The 18,924-nt window shown below is 40.8% G+C and overlaps 2 protein-coding genes and 1 long non-coding RNA gene across 10 annotated transcripts in view; 1 reads left to right on the forward strand and 2 right to left on the reverse strand.

Annotated features, from left to right (window-relative positions):
- LOC310899242 lies at positions 1-13,330 on the forward strand. The gene is made up of 2 exons (XR_014584101.1): positions 1-532; positions 4,941-13,330. It is a non-coding gene; the product is annotated as an uncharacterized lncRNA (long non-coding RNA).
- Positions 1-18,924, reverse strand: part of RASL11B (RAS like family 11 member B) — a 290,210-nt gene that overhangs the window by 196,826 nt on the left and 74,460 nt on the right. The gene's annotated exons all lie outside the window — the stretch shown is intronic.
- The window catches only part of SPATA18 (spermatogenesis associated 18), a 19,538-nt gene continuing 12,949 nt past the window's right edge, over positions 12,336-18,924 (reverse strand). For 2 of the 8 annotated variants that reach the window (XM_083835420.1, XM_083835416.1), the window contains 4 exons: positions 18,558-18,681; positions 18,150-18,194; positions 17,872-17,917; positions 12,336-17,391 (listed from right to left, as the gene is read on the reverse strand). In XM_083835420.1, the coding sequence (XP_083691546.1) occupies positions 17,384-17,391; positions 17,872-17,917; positions 18,150-18,194; positions 18,558-18,681 (223 nt within the window). In that variant the 3' untranslated portion in view covers positions 12,336-17,383. Of the gene's footprint in view, positions 17,392-17,839; positions 17,918-18,128; positions 18,195-18,557; positions 18,682-18,924 lie in introns of those variants that run through there. The other 6 variants (XM_083835419.1, XM_083835413.1, XM_083835414.1 and 3 more) reach the window with 5 other exon arrangements.

Below are 18,924 nucleotides of genomic sequence, written 5' to 3' on the forward strand. Positions count from 1 at the left end.
TTGCTGACAAGCCTTTCGCTGCCCTCGGGCTGGTGCCTTGCCTTCAAGGTCCGAGTGTAAGCAAGCAGAGGAGGGACATGGCTCCACTCAGAGAAGACGAATGCTGGAATAGGTTTTCAAGTGTTCTGACTCAGCAAGTTTTAGCAACTCTGCCCTTGTCAAAGGTACGGCATGGGAACTATTTTACAAATAAACAGATGACCTTATGAATAAAAAATAGTGTACTTATTCATTCTTATAATCTGGGAGGTTTTATGGAAAAGATAAAATCTTTTTTTATTCATGTTTCCGAAGCCAAGAAGTCTTTGTTCTTTCACCCCCCTAACCAAAGATAGGACAAAACATATCACAAGATCTCTCTGCATGGTCTCGTGTCTCCTGCTTCTTCCTTTCCCTCTCTCTCTGTGGCCACAAGGAATCCTGCTAATCCACCCCTCTGCATGAAGATGAAGAGATCATTCTTAACAGCGCACTTAGAGCAGCTCTCTAAGAATTTTTCCAGCAAACCATTCACCACAGCCCTCTGAAAAAGGTATGAAATAATCTCTCCATGTTAGTCTTACATTATTTATGCTTCATTGCAGCTATCTCCTTGTTTCCTGTGGACAACATGTTGATTTATTCATGCTGTCAGGCAACCTCCTCTGACCATGTTTCCAGTACAAAACTGAAAGGGAGATTTAGCCGCCTACTCCCCAGATGTGCAGTGGCTCCAGCTCTATGGCATCTGTGTAAACATCAGCAATAAACTTCTGACTCTGAGATTAAAAATGGGGAAATTTTTCTTCTTACCCCATACTCAGACGTCTTGCATCAAAATGTTTTAAAGGCATCTTTGGCATTTTTTGTTATGAATGCATTTTGCACGCTATTCATCAAGGAAGTATGTCCCCAGGAATCTAGCCACCATCAGAGACATCAAACTATACAGACACCCTCAACAGAGGTCAAGGCTGTGACGTTCCCCCCAGGAATATGCCAAGGAAGAGCACAGCTCTGAGCTGCTCAGGTACTAAGCAGGGCTGCAGATGGCTGGCTCTGCTGTGGCAGTGTCACTGGTATCTCTTAAATGAGGATGCTGTAAGAGGGGTGTCTTAGGGTGTTTAAATATTCTCGAGTTAGGTATGTTATTTAAGTAATGACAACTACTTAAATGTAAGAAAAAAAAGGAAAAGAAAAAAAAGAAAGAAAAGAGAAAAAGGGAAGAAAAAGGAAAAAAAAAGGATGAAAAATAATAGAAGGAAGAAAAAAAAAAAGAAAAAAGAAAATATCACCAACTTGATGCCAAGTGATTAGCTTCCTGAAATCAGTCATCTGTTTTAATACTTTATAGGAGCCAAAGCAATGCTTCTGTTTAAGTGTATACTCTAGAAGTGGCCTGGAGGAAGGGCACCAGTGGAGCGTAGCTGCCTTCGGTGAGCAGCGCATCATCTGGAAAGCTCTTTTTTACATGAGGCAGGTTCCATTCATTACCCTAATGACATTTTTGCTCCACTCACTCAGCCTGTACAAAACATGCCTTTGTACTTGGGCCCACAATTTGCTGAGGGGTAAAAGAAGGGGTGCAAGAACAAAAGCAATTGTGGCTCGTGTGGGGCAGCCACCACGGCTAGATAGGACAGAGCAGTCTGGTTCACACTGACACCATCATTTTCCTAATTTGAGCTTACTGCAATAGGGTCAGTAGCTAGAATTTGAGGCTGCCACTCTCCAAGATACAGTTCCCTTTTCAGCTTTTGAAAATATTGGCAAAATTTAATCATCTGAGCTGAAATTATTTAAGCTGAGTATTTTCTTTAGCTAAGAGTAGTTTACTCTGACTGCCCTCTCTGCACTCTGAATAGATGTGGAAGAAATATTCGTTTCCCTATAATGAATAATTCTTTGATGGCTTTTCTGAGGGGCTGCAGAGCCCAGCAGCTTCAGACCCGGAATTTGACCTTCAGCGACTCTGCCAGGCAGAGCTCTCCGTTACCTCCCATACCATGCACTTTTGGCTGGGTTTTCAAGCTGCCAGAAAAGAGGGCTCTGCCTGGGGGACACTTTGGTTCTCCTGCTGCTTCAGTGCTCGATTTTTCAAACACAGCAATATTGTAATATATTTTAATATAACTGCTAGAGCAGTTTTTCATTAAAACCCACTGAAATCACCCTTTTTTGATGATGAGTTTCATCTTTGAATTATTAATACCCGCCAATGAAAGGCAGGAGATTGGTATTACTGCCCTCGTTGGTAATGTTGCTGGAAGAAAGCACTACATTAACACACAACAGATAGACCACGGGCTGTAGACTTAGCTTGTGTGGTTGTTTTTTTGGTTCAGTAACAGCTGATTTCAATCACTTTTAAACAAACTTCTGAAGTATTTTGTACACCCGGTTAATGTCTCTATAAATATCTTCTGTTTAACTATGGACAAATTATCTCCTGGCTTGAAAAGCCAACAAGTTTTTTTTTGGGAGGGGAGTTGTTTCCTTCATCTGTCTATGACAAATAATTATCAATAAGAGATGAGATATTGCTTTGGAGCCCACGCCCAGCTGAATCCCACCACGTGTACCACGTAGATATACAGTACCAAATTGCACAGACCTATATAGCTTTGCAATCCTGGAAAAGACCTTCAGCTTTACAATTAAAGCATCTGGCTTGCTTTTTGAGCTAAACCTCATAACCCAAGAGTGTCACAAACCTCAAGATAAAAAGAGGGGAGTCTTTCAACCCCGCTTCACTGCAGAGGGGAGTGCATGTTATCCTTGGGCCAGAGCACAGCCTTCACTAGCAGACTGTCCTCCAGAAGGAGCTGCTCCCCATCTGCATCCTATCAAAGCCCAGGATGTGCTTCTCTCAAAGCAGGTGGCTGGCAAGCCAAGGAGGGCATGCAGCTAGGATTTACCTGGCCAATGCTTGGCAAAGCATTGAGCCCCACCTGGTGGGAAACTGCCCCTTTCACAGCCTGAAACTTGCTGCTTGTACCGTCCCAGCAGGAAGATTCCCACCGGGTAAGGGAAGGTGATGTAATGCAGGCAACATCCTCTTGTGACCCCTTTGTGTTTAGTCTTGTCCCCGTCTCCCCTGCCTGTGGTGCAAGACCAAGCAATGTAGGTTGGACTTTTCAACTCAAGCAAGCATTTCCTGGCATGTTTTACTGTAAAAAGGGACCTTTAAAATTGTTGCCATAAAAGCTGATTTGGCTGTGAGCTTTGTTGCATGTTTTATTTGAATGAAGCCATATCTTCCTCACAATAACCTCTGGTAAACAAAAACCTCCTTATAAATCCTGATGGGAATTACTGTAAGGATGCTGGGGCATTGCACATACCAGCCAAAGCAGAGAGAGCCTGTACAACCACAGCCCTGAACAAGTGACCCTAATCACAGCTCTCATTTCCAATGACAAGTGTGGCTATAGCAAAAAACGTGGCTCCTGACAAAGGGTTTCATCATTTAAAAAAAAAAAAAAGAAAGAACACTACTAGGGCTAAAATCTGAGTTGAAATAAAAGCAGTTATTCTTTCTTAAATTCAAAATACACAGTGTTTTGAAAGTGCCATATCCAAATATCAAGGAATTGTTGAAATCTCAATTTATGTTACAGTTAAACCCAGCTTTAGAACATCTGCCTATTGCCATATCATCATGAGCAGATGCTGCCTTCAAAGAATAAAACTGAGTAGGGGGAGGAGATTTCTCTTTCTCTCCCTCCCGTGTGTGTACATACACACATATATAGCAATCAAGACCAATTGCATTTGAAAGAAAATATGGAGCTATGCCACAGTACCCTGGCATAATAAACACATATATGTATATAGATATCCATTACATAAGGGTGCTACAGCATAGATTCATAACTTTATCACACTACAGTTCCCCTTGATTATACTGACAGTCTAATATGTTTCAGACAATTTGGCCTTCACTATATCCTGCAGCTGAAAATGCTTGGCAAGAAATAACTCAGCAGAAAACTTCAATTTTCCCCTACATATACTTTACTTGAGAGGGAGAGAGAGAATTTTGGCATACTATCCAGGTTTAAATAATAAATTTTAAAAGTGTAGTAGAAATGAAACCAGCATCTTGCTGTTATCTGCTGGCAATCAGAAGCAAAAATATAGTCTGTGTATGTATTGCTTTCTGTTTTCCTCCTTTTAAAGAGGTGTAGGTAAGACAATCCTCCTAGTGAGACAGCAAACAAAAAAACATACCTGGGTCCCCTTCTTTTAAAGCATAAAATTGTTGTGTATTGGAAAGTGGTTGTGCACCGTCAGTAACTAGAATTTTGCTAATATTATCACAGAGTTATCTGAGGGATGCGGTGACTGCCAAGCAAAACGGAACACATCTGGGATATGTCTAGGTAGAGACAGAGTCCAAAAAACATGTGCCTTCATGGTCTATGTCCAGAAGAAGACCTACTTATTGTTACTGATGAATAACCACCCCTTTATGAAAGGTGCAGTTAGAAATTCAGCTATTAGGTCTTCACAGGACTGTGGTTGGCAGTTGCAAAGAGCTCCCAAGCAGTATTTATATCGTTGCAAGTACTCAAAGGCACTGATAATGACTGTCAGCATCATCTGCAAGAAAGGCGAGTTTGGATTTTGATGTTCGGATTCAGGTTTGGCGTGATGGGAGAGGAATGCTATTTACACAATAAGGAGAAAGCTTACCCCAAATCACAAATTTTCTTTCAAGTGAGACAAAGAAATGATTGTAATTGCTAAAAAGGGGGAAAGTCACACGATTCATGTGGCTGCACTCTCTTCTTGCAGGATCAGGGTTTCCCATGGAAATTAACTGGGTCAGGGAATAGCTAAATCCAGACGATGAGACCACTGGTTTTATCAGCTTGATCTTGTGAATTATGACACCTTTCTCCTTTACTAATGAACCTGCCCCCTCCAAGTGACACAAAACTGCTTTTTTCTTTCAGTGTGCTTGGTTTTGATAAGTATGTTCTGCCATGCCATCTTTTGTCAGGAATTCATCTTCCAAAAGAGCCACTACCTCATCATGAATACTCATCATTGATACAAGTACACAGGTAAAATCATTTGTTTTTAATTGGGAAAGGTATTTGAAGATTTCCTTGATAAGTTTCTGTATGAAAATACCTAGTCTGACCTTTTTTTCTCTCTCATAAAAAAGAAAGAGCAAAAATCAGTGGGGTCCTCTATGTAGCCAGGTGCACACGCAAGGGGAATACTCTCTGGGCACCCATTTCTATGGATGTCCTACCCAGCCAACTTTCTGAAAATGAAACCCCTGATATACTGAGTGCCACTCTTTAAACATTCCTGGAAAATGGCTTTTCTCTTATTAAACAAGGATTTTTATGGTCCATGAGCCTGCAGGATACAAAGCTGGGTGTACAGCTGTAAAAATGTCTGCCTCCTGCTCTCCGCACTGCCCTTGCATCTTCAGTGGCAGAAAGGCACCAGATGTCAGGCTGCCAATCAGTCCCCATTGAGAACCTTCAAATGTTGACCAAACACAGGCATAACCAGGCACTAAAATTTTAATAATAATTTCTTAGAGAAGAGTTTGCATTTAATGCCAATTTAGTGCAACAACACCATTAAAATGCTTTAAAGCTCACGCAATGGAGTAGTAGGATTGCCTTTGTCTGACTCTGTCCAGAGTGAAAATAGCCTTGATAAAAAGCTGACCAGAGGGTTCCAATTATTTCATCTTCTACACGGAAAGGTAAAAAATCCTACTGAAGTCTGATGTTTTTCAGTCAGGTATTGCTATCACTTTGCCTGTTTGTAACAGCAACAAAAGGAAACAGAAATTCCTGTTTTCGAGGGTCTCCATGACACCAATAAAACCAGACAGACTGAAAGATTAAAATGAAAGCCTAAAAAACGATGCAGTATAAATGGGCTATCCAAAAAGACTTTAAAGGTGGTTTCAGAAAATGTCAACACTTCCACATTTTTAAAAATGATGAAAAGCCTAAGTATCTAAAAGCATTTGATTTATACTGCACGGGTGTTCTTATGCCAAAAGTGGATATTAGTCGTAAAAATGAGAATAAAAGACACTTCTGTACTCTTAAAGCAAGATAATGCTTTATCTATAGTCATCCACCCTTCTAGAAGCAAGTTATTATACTGTAATGCATTGTGCTAAGAGACACCAAACCTGGAAAACACATCAAATGGCTACAACATGTTAAAAAAAACAATTTCAGTGATAATGCTTTGCAGAGAGCAGTGAAAAAAAATGACTTCAAATAAAATTCCGGTTCCATGCAGTTGATGACATTTGTCTGTGTGCTAGCTTTGTATAAAGTGAAAAGCAACAACAACAGAAGAATAAAAGCAAAAACCAAATCCCCTAAAATTTTCAATTAAACAAACCCCAAGTCAAAACTTCAGAGCTCTCAAAGTGTGTCCAAGAAAAAAACTCCCAACCTAATCTACACAGATGAAGTCGATACTCACTTTCCACTCAGGCAAGTCAGTATAAAGAACAAACAGACCGATATCAGTTTGTTATCAATTTTACATCCACCCAAAGCACCCTATGGTGATGAAATGTGGCCGTGCAGAAGTTGGTGCAACTTCACCTCTTGGTCCTGCTACAGCTCTGCTCAGGACACGTTCTCCTGCGTCTTGTGCCAGCTGGACCTCAAATGCCACCAAATCCCAACAGCACAACTGGATGGGTTCTGTGCAACAGCAGTGAACAGGCACATGTTTATTAGACAAGGAAATAAAAAATAATTAAAAAAAAAGATTGGTTAAATAATTAAAAAAAAAGATTGCTGATTTTGAAAGGGCCAGACAAGACAACTTTTCTCTAGGATCAGACATTTCCTTCCAAATCACAGGGACACGACAGAGAGGAGGTCTCAAAGCCCCAGGTCAACAGCCACCCTTTGGACAAGCAGTGTTTGGAGGAACCTCAGCCCAGGCAGACACAGCACTGCACCGTTCCTGGGAAAGAAGATGTTGCTGAAATCTCCCCTCTAGAGACATTGCCACGGGTCATTGCAAATAATGTGTGTTTTTTTAGGCAAAAGCAATCATCATCAACCCTAAAATCACTAAGGCAATATAAGAAGTGTTAAACTGTGACTTCAGCACGGAATAGCTGACCTTTACTGAAAGGCCAAATGTTTAAGGAAAGCAGGTGGACCGTACTAGTGCTGGCTGCCTTCTAACTGCTAAGAGCTTCAGTCACTCAGCAGTTTAACCAAGAAGCTGGAAGCACTGACATCTCAACTAGACAGAAAAACACCCGCCCCAGAGCCACTTGAGGCCTCCCTAGCTTCAAACAAACTTAACTCCTTTCTTATAAGGTGAAGGACGGCTCAGCAGCGCGACGTCTCCCTGATGTGCACAGGATTTTACCATTCCTCCCAGTCGGCCCAGCCCTGCAGATTGCCCTGCCGGTCCTCCTTGCTTTAGGCCGAATGCCTCCTCCTTTGCAGCACCTCACCATCTGGTCCAGCCCAAAGGTACGTCCCTGCTTTATCAGTTCAGCACCTCTTTTCACATTTCAGTTGAAAATGCACATGCGAGATAAGGAGAAATTTCTTCCAGATGTCAGGAACTGAAAATTAACAAATCCTTGAACAGACAGAGGTGATATTATGTGACGGGAACACTCTGGGATAATTAGAAAGAGAAAAAAAGTCTTCTTTTAGAGGTCAAGGTTTAAATCTCCTTGAGGACGTTTTAAGTATTTAATGTCTCCGCACTACTCCCAGCACTATCTCATCCAGAATTTGTCTAAATAAAGGCCTGGGAACATTTCAGAAATATGTTCTATGTATTGAAGAATGACAAACTGCAAAGACAAGACAAATCAGCCGTAAATCCGGACTGGTTCTGGGGTCTGTCCTGTCCAGTCTGTCCTGTCCCAGGCTGTGCAGCTTCTCCTAAGGGACCTGGGAGCTTCTCCACCTCGAGAGACATCAGCTCAGCCTTCCCACCGGTGGGCGGTGGAGCAGAGAGGTGTCCTCCGAGTTGTAGCTGCAAGCTCCATATTGCACACGTGGGGCATTTTCCAGACACAAGGCACGTTTACTTGGCTCCTCGCCACCACAACTTTCCATTTACAATGGGAACAAAACAAACGCAGCCCTTGTTCCAAAACCCTCGTGCGGTAAATGCGCACAATTGAATGATTGCTGCTGTGGTAGTGGTTTATGACTTACTCCATTTAGACTGGTTCTTTGTAGCTGGGTGAATACATACTCGTCTGCTTCATATGAGAGTAAGTCTGGTTCTGATTAGGCTCGCAGAGAGCTGTCAGAAAGTCAGACTCTAGCAAATAAGCCCCTGTAGGTTCACTTGGAAAAGCCCATAAAATGTCTGCTGTTCATTTAAATTAGGTTCAGAAAGAAACACGAACCTGAAAGCTGCCAGTGTTTATATATTTGATTAAGGGTGTTTTTTCTTTGGGGGCAGAGGAGGCTGGGAGAGGAGTTATTTGGGGAATGAGCCTCGTCAGAGCAGCCGTAGGCCCAGGTCCTCGTTCCTGCACACAAAGCGAGGGACAAGCAGGCAAGGGCAGGCACCCTGAGCTGCAGTGTAGCCAGGGTAAATCCCACCTCTGAACCAAAGCCCAGCAGTGGCGGAGCAGCACAGCTACCTGGAAGTCGATTTTGAAACCATGAGAGATGTGGCAGTGGCAAAAACAACTTCTCAACATAGATTTCACATCCGTGGCTTGCTTAATTGCAATTTCTCAATGCACCTCCTCTGAGCACATTTGCCTGGGCTGCAGCCCAGATGGCAAAAGAAAAAAAGGTTGAAAATAGCAGGCAGCACTCCTGAGCTTGCCGTGTCTGACAAGGTCCGAACACCACGCATTGACTACGCATTCTCAGATGCAACTTTAATGTTGGTTCACCAAAAAATGCAACAGCCTGGGAGTGACAACAGCCCCAAAAGGAGCTGTTCCTTGCGTATGAGTGCACAAAACACCTCCTGCAGGCGATGCCCTGCATCCATCCTACCACTTCTTTGCTGCTCTGCCTCCTCCAAGGAGCTCGTTCTCCCATGTTGGGATCCCATTTCACAGTTTTAGGGTTCTCTGGGCATTGAAACATGCTAGTTTAGTTATTGTTGCTGGCAGGAAGGCGGCAAAGGGCAAGCAACAGGCACTGCCCTTGTTTCAGTCAGACCTTCCTCCATGCCATGGCAGGGTCAGGCTGCGTTCGGCTGAGCACATGTGTGCTAATTATAGGAAGCAGTTAACAGGCACAAGGAATTATCTGTATCTTATCCAGTGCCGGCTTTCTATTAATTGTTCCCAAAGACTGAGGCTTTTCAGACTTTCGTTTTAATTAGAAGGAGCAGCTGCCAAAAGCAATTTCTCTCAGGCATCTTTCAGCGTGCGTTGAAGTCTTCATTTATCTGATACTATTACAAGGCTGGGTTTAAAAAAAAAATAAAACAACAAACATTAAAAGAGCCCATCTTTTCAGGTTCTGAGAAGTCTCCTGGACAGCAGCTGGGGGGAAAGCTTGTCTCCTGTCCTTGGCTCAGCCACATCTCCCAAGCAGCTTTGCTCACTAAAGGCACTATGATGTGTGTCAGGTGAGAACAGGCTACCTTTAAGCCTGTTCAAAAACACAAACACAGGTCAAGGGGATGGCTATCTGCAGGACTGCTTAAAGGCACAGTTGTGTTTCTTGGGTGGTTTAGGGAAGCTTTCTTCAGAGAGGCAATCTGCCTTTTGATCATATTCCCTCTACTCCTCCCTCCCTGCCTGATTTTAGTCCACGAGAGGCAAGGAGCCTCCTGTAAAAGCAAACGGGCAGAGAAAATGTGGAGGGAGAACAACGGGGACAAAGAAAGCATGCTGGATGCCCAGACACAGATGCATTAACAGGATGTTCCAGTGACAATGGCAGCCCCACACAGGTTGCCTGCTTGGCTCCTAACGGTTGCATAGTTCATACGTGATGGGCCAAACCATCCCCAGCATGAGGAAAGTGCCATCTCACCAAGGGAACGCAGTCTTCTAAGCTCTGGGTGGCCTGGGACTTGCAGGGAAACAGCACAAACCCAGGAACGCTGCAGAGAACAGTTTCACAGAGGTATTTTGTCTATGACAAATAACATACACGTGTTGCAGAGATGGCCACGATGTCCCCTGGAGAATTTAAAACATGGATAGATGTGAATGAGAAAAAAAAAATGTTTCTCAAGAAATCAGAGCCATGTCATGAGTCAGTGAAGAGGTAAGGAGTTAGATTTCTTACAAAATACTTCAGTTTGAATTTTAGCTGTTGTTGCAAAGTAATCCAGCCCACAGATTGCATACTTTGCACGTGGAATTTCTCGTATTTCATTCTGTAAATGCTAACAAACAGATACTTTCTCCCCATTGAGCGGTGCTCTGTATTTCAACAAGTTTGTAGTGACATTTTTAGCATTTATTTCTTCTCTTGGTAAAGTGGATGTAAATAGTGATAAATAAGATACTTCCCCTTGTAACTTCAAGCACCAGGCAGCTTCTTGTATTGCTGCCAAGACTGCAAGGTTTGTTGTCAAACTCTGCTCCACCCCATGGTCATTTTCAGTAACAGACGCACACACCACGATGCATTATAGCATCCACAGACACCGCTGTCATGTTATGTGTGCAAATGGATGGCCTAAGCTCTGATTTTCTGAAATAACTGTGGAAGCCATTTAGAGATGGAAGATCAAGAGTCCACAAAAAAGTGTGGTGATGGATTGATGTTCTAGGAGGAAAAAACGACTCATCAATCTGAAACAACTGATAACAATAAAACTTATTAATTGGTCACACATGCTGAGACATCGATGTGTGGTGGAAAAGATTAATAGTGTCCTTGATCAATATGATCCTATATGGCATTTCCTGAAGGGACACTGCAATGGTACAATGAAACTGATAAATGCCATGATCCAAAGCTCTTGCTGGACCTTATCCTGAGTGCTGAGCATCATTCCCAGCCATCTGGGCTCAAGGAAAATGGATTGAAAGAGAAATACACTCAGGGCCATTCAAGCAGGGTAATCAAGGAAATGAAGAGCCTCTACCTCCAAAGGAGATGGAAAGATTTGGCTTTTTAGGACTAAAGAAACAAAAACTAGAGGAGAGATGATTGGTCTCTAGGAACACATCAGTAGGGCAAATGCCAAAGGAGGGAACAAGCACTCCTGTAGACAGAGAGCGATACTGGCAGAAGAACAAAGAGCTACGGCCTGGAAGTGAACGAATTTGGGCTGGGAATCAGAAGAAAACTTCCAAGCATCAGAGAAGTGAAATTTTGGAACAACACTGTGATGAGATTCTGCATGGTGCAAAACAAATTGTTTTTAAAACAGCAATTAATAAGATTAAGAGCACAAATATCTAAAGCAGTTACTGTGACAGCCAGACTCAGTGTTGCTCCTTCCAGCACCATGCTGGTGGCTCAGGAGTTGTGACTGAGCCTGTCTTCGATCAGAAAATCAACAGAAGGTGCAGCTAAAGGCAGGGAGAGTGCTTCTGATTTAAAAACTTTGCAAAAATATTAGGCAAACACCTCTTTCAATCGTGGAGAAAAACAGTAAACCTTTCCAGCCAACCATTGCAACTGAACAATCTCTCAAAACAGAGCCGTTTTGTCAACTGACATTTTTCTTGAACTAGATAAGAACTAAAAACAATCAAAAACGGACAAATGCTGCAAGTAGTTCAATCACATTTTCAATGTGATTTTCAGTTCAGGGACAGAGGGGGAACATATTAAGTAAAAATTATTTGAAAAGATCAGACTATTACCAGGTAAATACCATATCATTTGGAAAGGCCCCCCCCTTTTTTTTTTTTTAATGACCCAAAACATTCTAAGCAAAAACCAGCTTCTCTGAATAATGGATTGATAATGATGCTTATTGGTCATACATCAGGGTTTTTCCCATTCTTACCAGGCAGCAACCCTCACCAGATCACTCAGCAAGCTACCTCTCTGTTTGACATCTGTAGATCAGCTGCTCAGATCTGTAACATTTATACACGTATTTGCAAACCCCTTTCGGCAGCCTCCTTTTAAAACCGCAACTGAAGTTAAAAAAGTGCTTTTTTCGGTGCATAAGGCAACAGTGCCACCTCGTGGGAAGCGCTCTGCTTCCTGAGCGGCGCCAGGGGAGAGGTCAACAGAGCTGGGATGCTGTGCCAGCCTAGCTACAGAGGTACCCAGAAAAAAACACCACAAGCTCACACAGAGCAGATGTCACCCTGAGGTCTAGCACCCGCTGCCCACTTGCAGTCACAGCAATTGAGATCTGGTTTATTTTAAGCTACATGCAGAGCTGGCCAGGTGCTGTTAGAGTAAGACACAAAGACAGCATAGGCTGGGTAATTTATTAGCTCTCTAACAAACTAACCAATTCACAATCCAGTTTTGAGCTACTAGTTTAAAACATGACATTTATTCAGGCTAATTGAAATGGAAACATTATTCACATTGCAGTTAGTCATCCCAGAAGATGACTGGGTGAGAAAAACATATGGTACTGACTGGTATTAATCAACTGAAACTGGTGAAATTCTGAATTTCATATGCATTTCATTGATTTCATGGCTGAAGAACCTGAAGACAGTACTTCATTTAAACCACAAGCTCTTTAGGTCAAGCAATACACCATACGCTGATTGGAAATGAAAACACTAATTGTATTTATACATAACAGACTGGCACAGCTCATCTGTGCCTGGTTTTGGTTAGGTAGGTTCCTGCCCAAATTACAGCTGCATGTAGAAATGATCAAGTTTACCTTTTATTAACTGAGTCAGCCATGAAAGATACAAACTGTATGAAAGGTCATAGGGCAAAATGTTTTCTGTTAATACAGGATGACGCTTCCAAATAATAAATGTTTGTCTTGTCTTGCTGGTGTGTGTGTGCATGTATCACACAGGCAGATTTTCACTGAAGGTCCTGAAAACAGTTTACAAAGGTGTTATACCCGCTTTATGTGACAGACTATATTCCTGTACTCAGAAAGGCTGAACGAACGCCAGTGACCACAAAGAGAAGACAATAGCTTAAAATGATCCCTCTCTATAAACTGTTTCTGTTAAAGCAATTCATTTGAATGCAGACCAAAGCATATTAAGAAAAAACAGATTCACGGGAAGCAATACTAGCAGTGCTAAATGGTATCTTTACGCTGACACTTTGTTTTAAAACAGTTAACATTTCCTTGAGAACTATATTTCTGCAAGGCGGAAAGACTGTATTCTCAAAGCCAGAAGAAAATGTGAATACACTACCCACTTCATTTGTGTCATGCTTTCCTCTCCTAGAAGTTGTATGACATGGTGAGGTCTAGGTTTGTGCTCTGCCTCTTGAGTGAAAAGTACAGCTTCTACGTAGACAACACACCTGTAGATCAGTGAGAGCCTGCCAGCTTTGCTTACACGTGCTGTTTTAAGCTGTCAGAAAACTGCTTCCAATTTTTCAACCATAAAATGAAATGTACATTTTTAGTAAAATTGATTAGCACGCTGTATGACTGAAAGAAATAAAGTACAGTCCTGAAACTTAAAACAATCTGAACACATGCTCATATAGCTGCAAGCCATAACAAGCCGATTTTCATTTCTTTAATACAATGCTAGACTACTTAATGCTACAATAAGAAAATCATTGTGCAGTTAGCGCCAATCAAAACTGGCTGGTGAAGGTTACATAAAGCCGAAGGACAGTATTTAATTCTGATGGCACTGTTACTGGAGGACAAACTTCTGCATTACATACATGCAGTATAAAAATGAAGTTAACAGGCTGAAGTCCTGGATGATGTACAGGCACATTTTTCCAGGGAGCATTGGATAATTGTTGCCTTCACATTTACTTTCTTGGAGCTGTAGGGTATGTTTGCTTCAACTTACCACTCATGTCTGGAGCCTCCCACAAGGCTGAACCAGCAGCACAACTCACAGCCACCCAGATTAAGAGGCAGGGCTCCATCAGCTCCCAGCTTTCTTTCTCCTATCAGGTTGTTGGCAGAATTGATCTAAGATAATTTCTGAGTTTGAAACTTCATCACGCAGTAGCAAATTTAGCTGAGCCATTTGTCCTCAGCATCTGCTAGCTAGGCATGAGTTTGTACTCCATGTCATTCAGCTGCAAATATTGAAGAAGGAAGACTGAAGATATTTTGATGACATTGTATTTTCCCAGCAATGTGTAATAAAACACCCACATGTTTAGACTACTTGGGAGTCAGGCTTTGAATTAAGCCAGACAACATCAGCCTTCACAAAGCTGATGTGTGGTAGAAATTCTCCAGCAACCCCAAAATCCCTTACAAACATGCATGGTGTCCTACATGAATATCTTGGCCCAAAGGTGGTGCTTTTTTACACCTTGTACAGTCTCACTTCCATCAGTCCATCTCCAAAAAGTTTAAATTAGCTCAAAATCTAACCTTCTTTCTCCAGATTATCACTTTGATCATAGGTCATACTATTCTAAAACTATCTTGTAATATAAGCCTTACTGATTTTTTATTGGTCACCTGTTAGCATCCATCCTTATAGTACTGTTTCTACTTTGCTGCATTTACAAGTGTGGCATTACCCATTCCTGTGATTTAGAGAAAATAATTAAAAAGAAAAAAAAAATTAAGATTTTAAAAACTCTTATTAAAATATCAAGTCATTAATTTTGTACCCATTCTCCATTCTTTCATAGTGTCTTGCAATCAATTACAGAAGTCCAAAATAATCCTTTCAAAAGTCTCTTAAAAGCTCTTTTGCACTTGATGGTTAATTACATATAATCTTTATTGGTATGCATTCTCTGCAGTTTTCATGCGGACAGAAAGAAGCACAGGAGCTCTTAATGTGACACCAAAAGCAATCCTCTGTCTGACCTACAGATTTAATTGGCTATAAATCAGCTGTGCAGGCAGTAAGTACAAAACTCTATATTCCTATGAAAAGATGACTGGCTGCAAAATACAATGGAGTAGAGTAAAAATTGTTTAATTAAGTGCTACCATACTGCAGATTGACTTCCTATTTAGCTGAAAATTGTTTGCTCTGCTCTGAAACATTATGCAAAAAATTCCTAGAGCTTTGTCACTACAAAAACAAATTGTCTGTCATTTCATCAGTTTTCTATTTTACCAAACACTATGAATCTCTATTTTATAGCATTTTTAAGTGTTTGGGAACACTAGTTCCTACTGTCATCATACGTGTGTGCAAGTCTGGAACTACCCTGCCTCCCATGTTTGTCAAGAAAAAACATACTTCCTTGGTGTGGTCTTAAGTTTTCTGAGTTGGTATGGAAACTTATTTCAAGTCAATAACAACACAGACATACCTTGGTAATTACCTGCAGAAGACAAAAATACTTTCTAGTTTAAAAAGACCTACATCTCTTTAGCCCTTCCTAATTAAAAGATTTTGCGAATTTCTCCTTTTTGTTGCTCAAAACCGTACTTGGGATAACTAATTATCTTCTGTTGCCACACAAGTTGCAGGTGCTCAGTTTTTCCACAACTGATGTTTTGAGTCATGAGATCAGTGCAGAAATATGCAGGTTTACTGCAAGCCCAGATCCATGGCTGAGACTAACAAGTAGGCTCTTAGAATATGAAACATATCACTTTGCATTTTCTCTTGTGACTTTCTCAGATAACAAGAAAGTACATATGTACATACACCTTTCATTTTTCATTTGTGTCTTCTTCATTTATTCAGAGAAGCCTTCATTTATTCAGAGAAGCTCTGTGAACGGCCTTCTGTGTTTGGGACTGCATTTTGCTCTCACTGGTTCCTAACAGGCCTAATTCCAATGAAAACACATCTGTAGAACAAGAGTCACAGCTGATCCATGGTGCATGGGGGCCAATGCTAAAGTCTGCCTGAAGTTTGTCCCTGTGCCAAAGAGCCTTCTGCCAAAGTCTTAAACCACACAAGAAGTAGAGAGAAAGAGCATGGACGTGTAAATCTGTACAAGGGACTTTTCCAGGGATCATATAATTTGTTCCTGTAACATAATTTTAAGGACTAAATAATTTCAGAACTAATAAGAATATTTTTGTTCATGCTATTATAGTAATACTAATGAACTGTCATGTTCCACTGCATAGGCTACTGCAACAGGAGGCAGAAAGGATTTCTTCTTGATTCTGATTATTTATACATCAAAAATTGCAGATGAATTCTGGGAAAAGTTCCACATTCCTTTGAAACATCAAGTATTAACTGGAATGAGACAGTGGATTTGATGAATTACATATCAGATCCATTATGACAAATCCTATGTTTCTATGTAAAAACACAAGACGACCCCAAATGGCCATTTGTGTGGCTTATACTTAAGGCTGGCCTTATAGATGAGGTTCAGAGAAAGACTACCAGTTCTCTGGAAAACAAAAATGCTGGTATTAAAATAAACTTTTACAAGTGGAACAACCAGTATTTAAAGTGGAAGAATGAAAGCTTTTCAGGTCTTCAATTTTTACATTTAAGATGTGATAAATGCACACAATAAGTGATAACCGGGCAAGTTTTTTGACTGTGTTTATAGGAACTACTAATTTATCAGGCTAGTATGAAGTCCATCAAAAGCAATACTGAATAGACTACCACAAGAAAATATTTCAGGCCTACATGTAGTCATTGGCACACTTTTAGAATACTTTAAGGTCCAAATTAGAAATGAATATAAAAAAATGTAAGAAGCAATGAATTTAACAAGGACTATTACTGCTTTGCTAAAACCACATATCTATGCTTTCAAAAGTAAAAGTCAATAAAGTCCTGGGGACTGATAGAGTATTGGTAGTTTATCACTATTCTGTGTGAGTTTTGCATTGTAGCTAGAAAATTCAGATTATTGATAGAGATTAGAGATTAGAGATCTCAAAGGATGCTGAGACTTGCACATCACAAGATTATTGCTGCTTTCTAAAACTGTAAATAAGCACCAGATAATTAAATTGTTTTCAAGTTAACAGCTAACCTCAACATTCTGTAACATTCGCCATTTAGGTTACATTAAACATCCTGTCAAACTGTATCATTTGGTATCTAGGGAAGCCATTCTAGATGCAATAATTCTATCTCCGTCCGTAAGATTACAGCATGGGTACCTCAGTGCTCTGTAAACTTTGATAATTAGTACAATCCTGTATTGCATGCACTTTTTTTTTTGTTGTTTTGTTTAAATCAGAAGGGTTGAATTAATTTCTAAAGTCCTAAATAAGCCTTCTATAATAACAAAAACACACAAAAAACACACAACATATAACACTCCTTTTGGAGGGACAATTGCCATTCACATTGTTACATTTGAGGTATTCCTTGAAGAGGAGGAGGCACCAGCAAAGTCGATGGATCCAGGTGTACAGAATCACAGAAACTTATCCAGTTATCTTAATGTCCTGTTGGAGGAAAACGCACATTTCAGTACAACTGTTTTTCCTAAGTCTCTAAACTGCCTTGGCTTCAGTGTGCACACATTCATACTGTTTGAAATCCCCCCACTTCACCCTCACCACTTAGCTCTCTTTGGATTTTAAAAGGCATGAAGCCAGCAGGCATGCAGCTAGCCGTATCTCTCGTGGGGAAGAGAAGTCTTATTACTATAGATCCGGCCATGGTAAAGGCAACCAGCAAAGACAGAGTGTGACCATGACCTGAGTAGAGTGAAAAGCAAACCATCTTCCCATGCAGAAATTTCAGCCCTCTCCCACACACAGAAAAAGAGGACTACCCATTTTAAAAACAAGGCTTGGACAAGCATTATAGAGTCAAAGACCTTCAGCATATTATTTCTTATCTTTGCTCAGTCTTTCAAGGGCTTAATTTGAAAATTGTGAGTTTGAACAATTTGAACTAATTGAACTAATATGCCCACATACTTGGGCTTCCGCTCCTCAGTGGTGAAGGACTGCGGCTTCGAGATAACTGCAAGACAAAAGGAGAAGGAAATTCAGATGTGCCAAAATACTGTACACAAGAAAGGCATCTGGGAATCCATCAACATTCAGAAGATTTGCACACTTTACTACACCAGTGCAACTCCACTGGTACAACATAAAATTCAGCAAGTTCCTAGTTTCTCTGAGTTTAAAATATCTGATGCTGTTCACACTAATAACATTCAGCTGGGGCTTACATGAGATAGAAGAGGACTCACGCTACGGCTCCGGTTTCTGCTTCTACTTCTGCTCCTGCGAGACCACTACAAGAGATGAGATTGGCAAACCTCTTTTGAGAGAGGGTATTTATTAAAGGCAGACTCTGCAAGTAGATTTGTCATGCTGGAGACAAGGCGTGAGGACAGAGTAAACACAGTGAATTTTCTTCCTGAAAAAAGGCTCTGCCAACAATCATACAACTTTTACTGCATGATGAATACACAATAAGGTAAATAGAACTATTCACCCTAAATACAGGATGAGGATTTAAACCTAACCAATATATAATATATACCACTCCAGCCATATAGGGAAAAAAAATATCAAGAATTCATCTTTTTAAATTTGAAAACAGAGTTAAAATCCAATGAATACCCTTAACACGTTTCCTAAGGAAAAGTACATACCAGAGCTCCTCTTTTGGTGACTGCCTCTCCCTTCACAATTACAACATCATTTTCCATCAAAGCAGGCCATACATGATAGGCCACCAAAGCAGCTGTGAAATCAGAGTCCAAACTACGATGGTACCTGTAGAAACAGAGTATAAGACATGTCTGCATGTAAGTGCCAAAAGATAAATATGAGTCTTCAAGTTACCAAGGAAGAATATTAGTACAGCTCATAATCTTTCTTGACAGTATTTGCATATCACAAAAAATAAGTTTTCTTTAAGTGAACTTATGGAAGTAATGCATTTGTAAGAGCAACTTAACAGAACATATTTTTTATTTATACAGTCACCTCAATAAAACCTTCTCCCACTTCAGACAG

The sequence above is a fragment of the Anser anser genome, assembly GCF_964211835.1.
Source record: "Anser anser genome assembly, chromosome: 4".
NCBI classification, from domain to species: Eukaryota; Metazoa; Chordata; class Aves; order Anseriformes; family Anatidae; genus Anser; species Anser anser.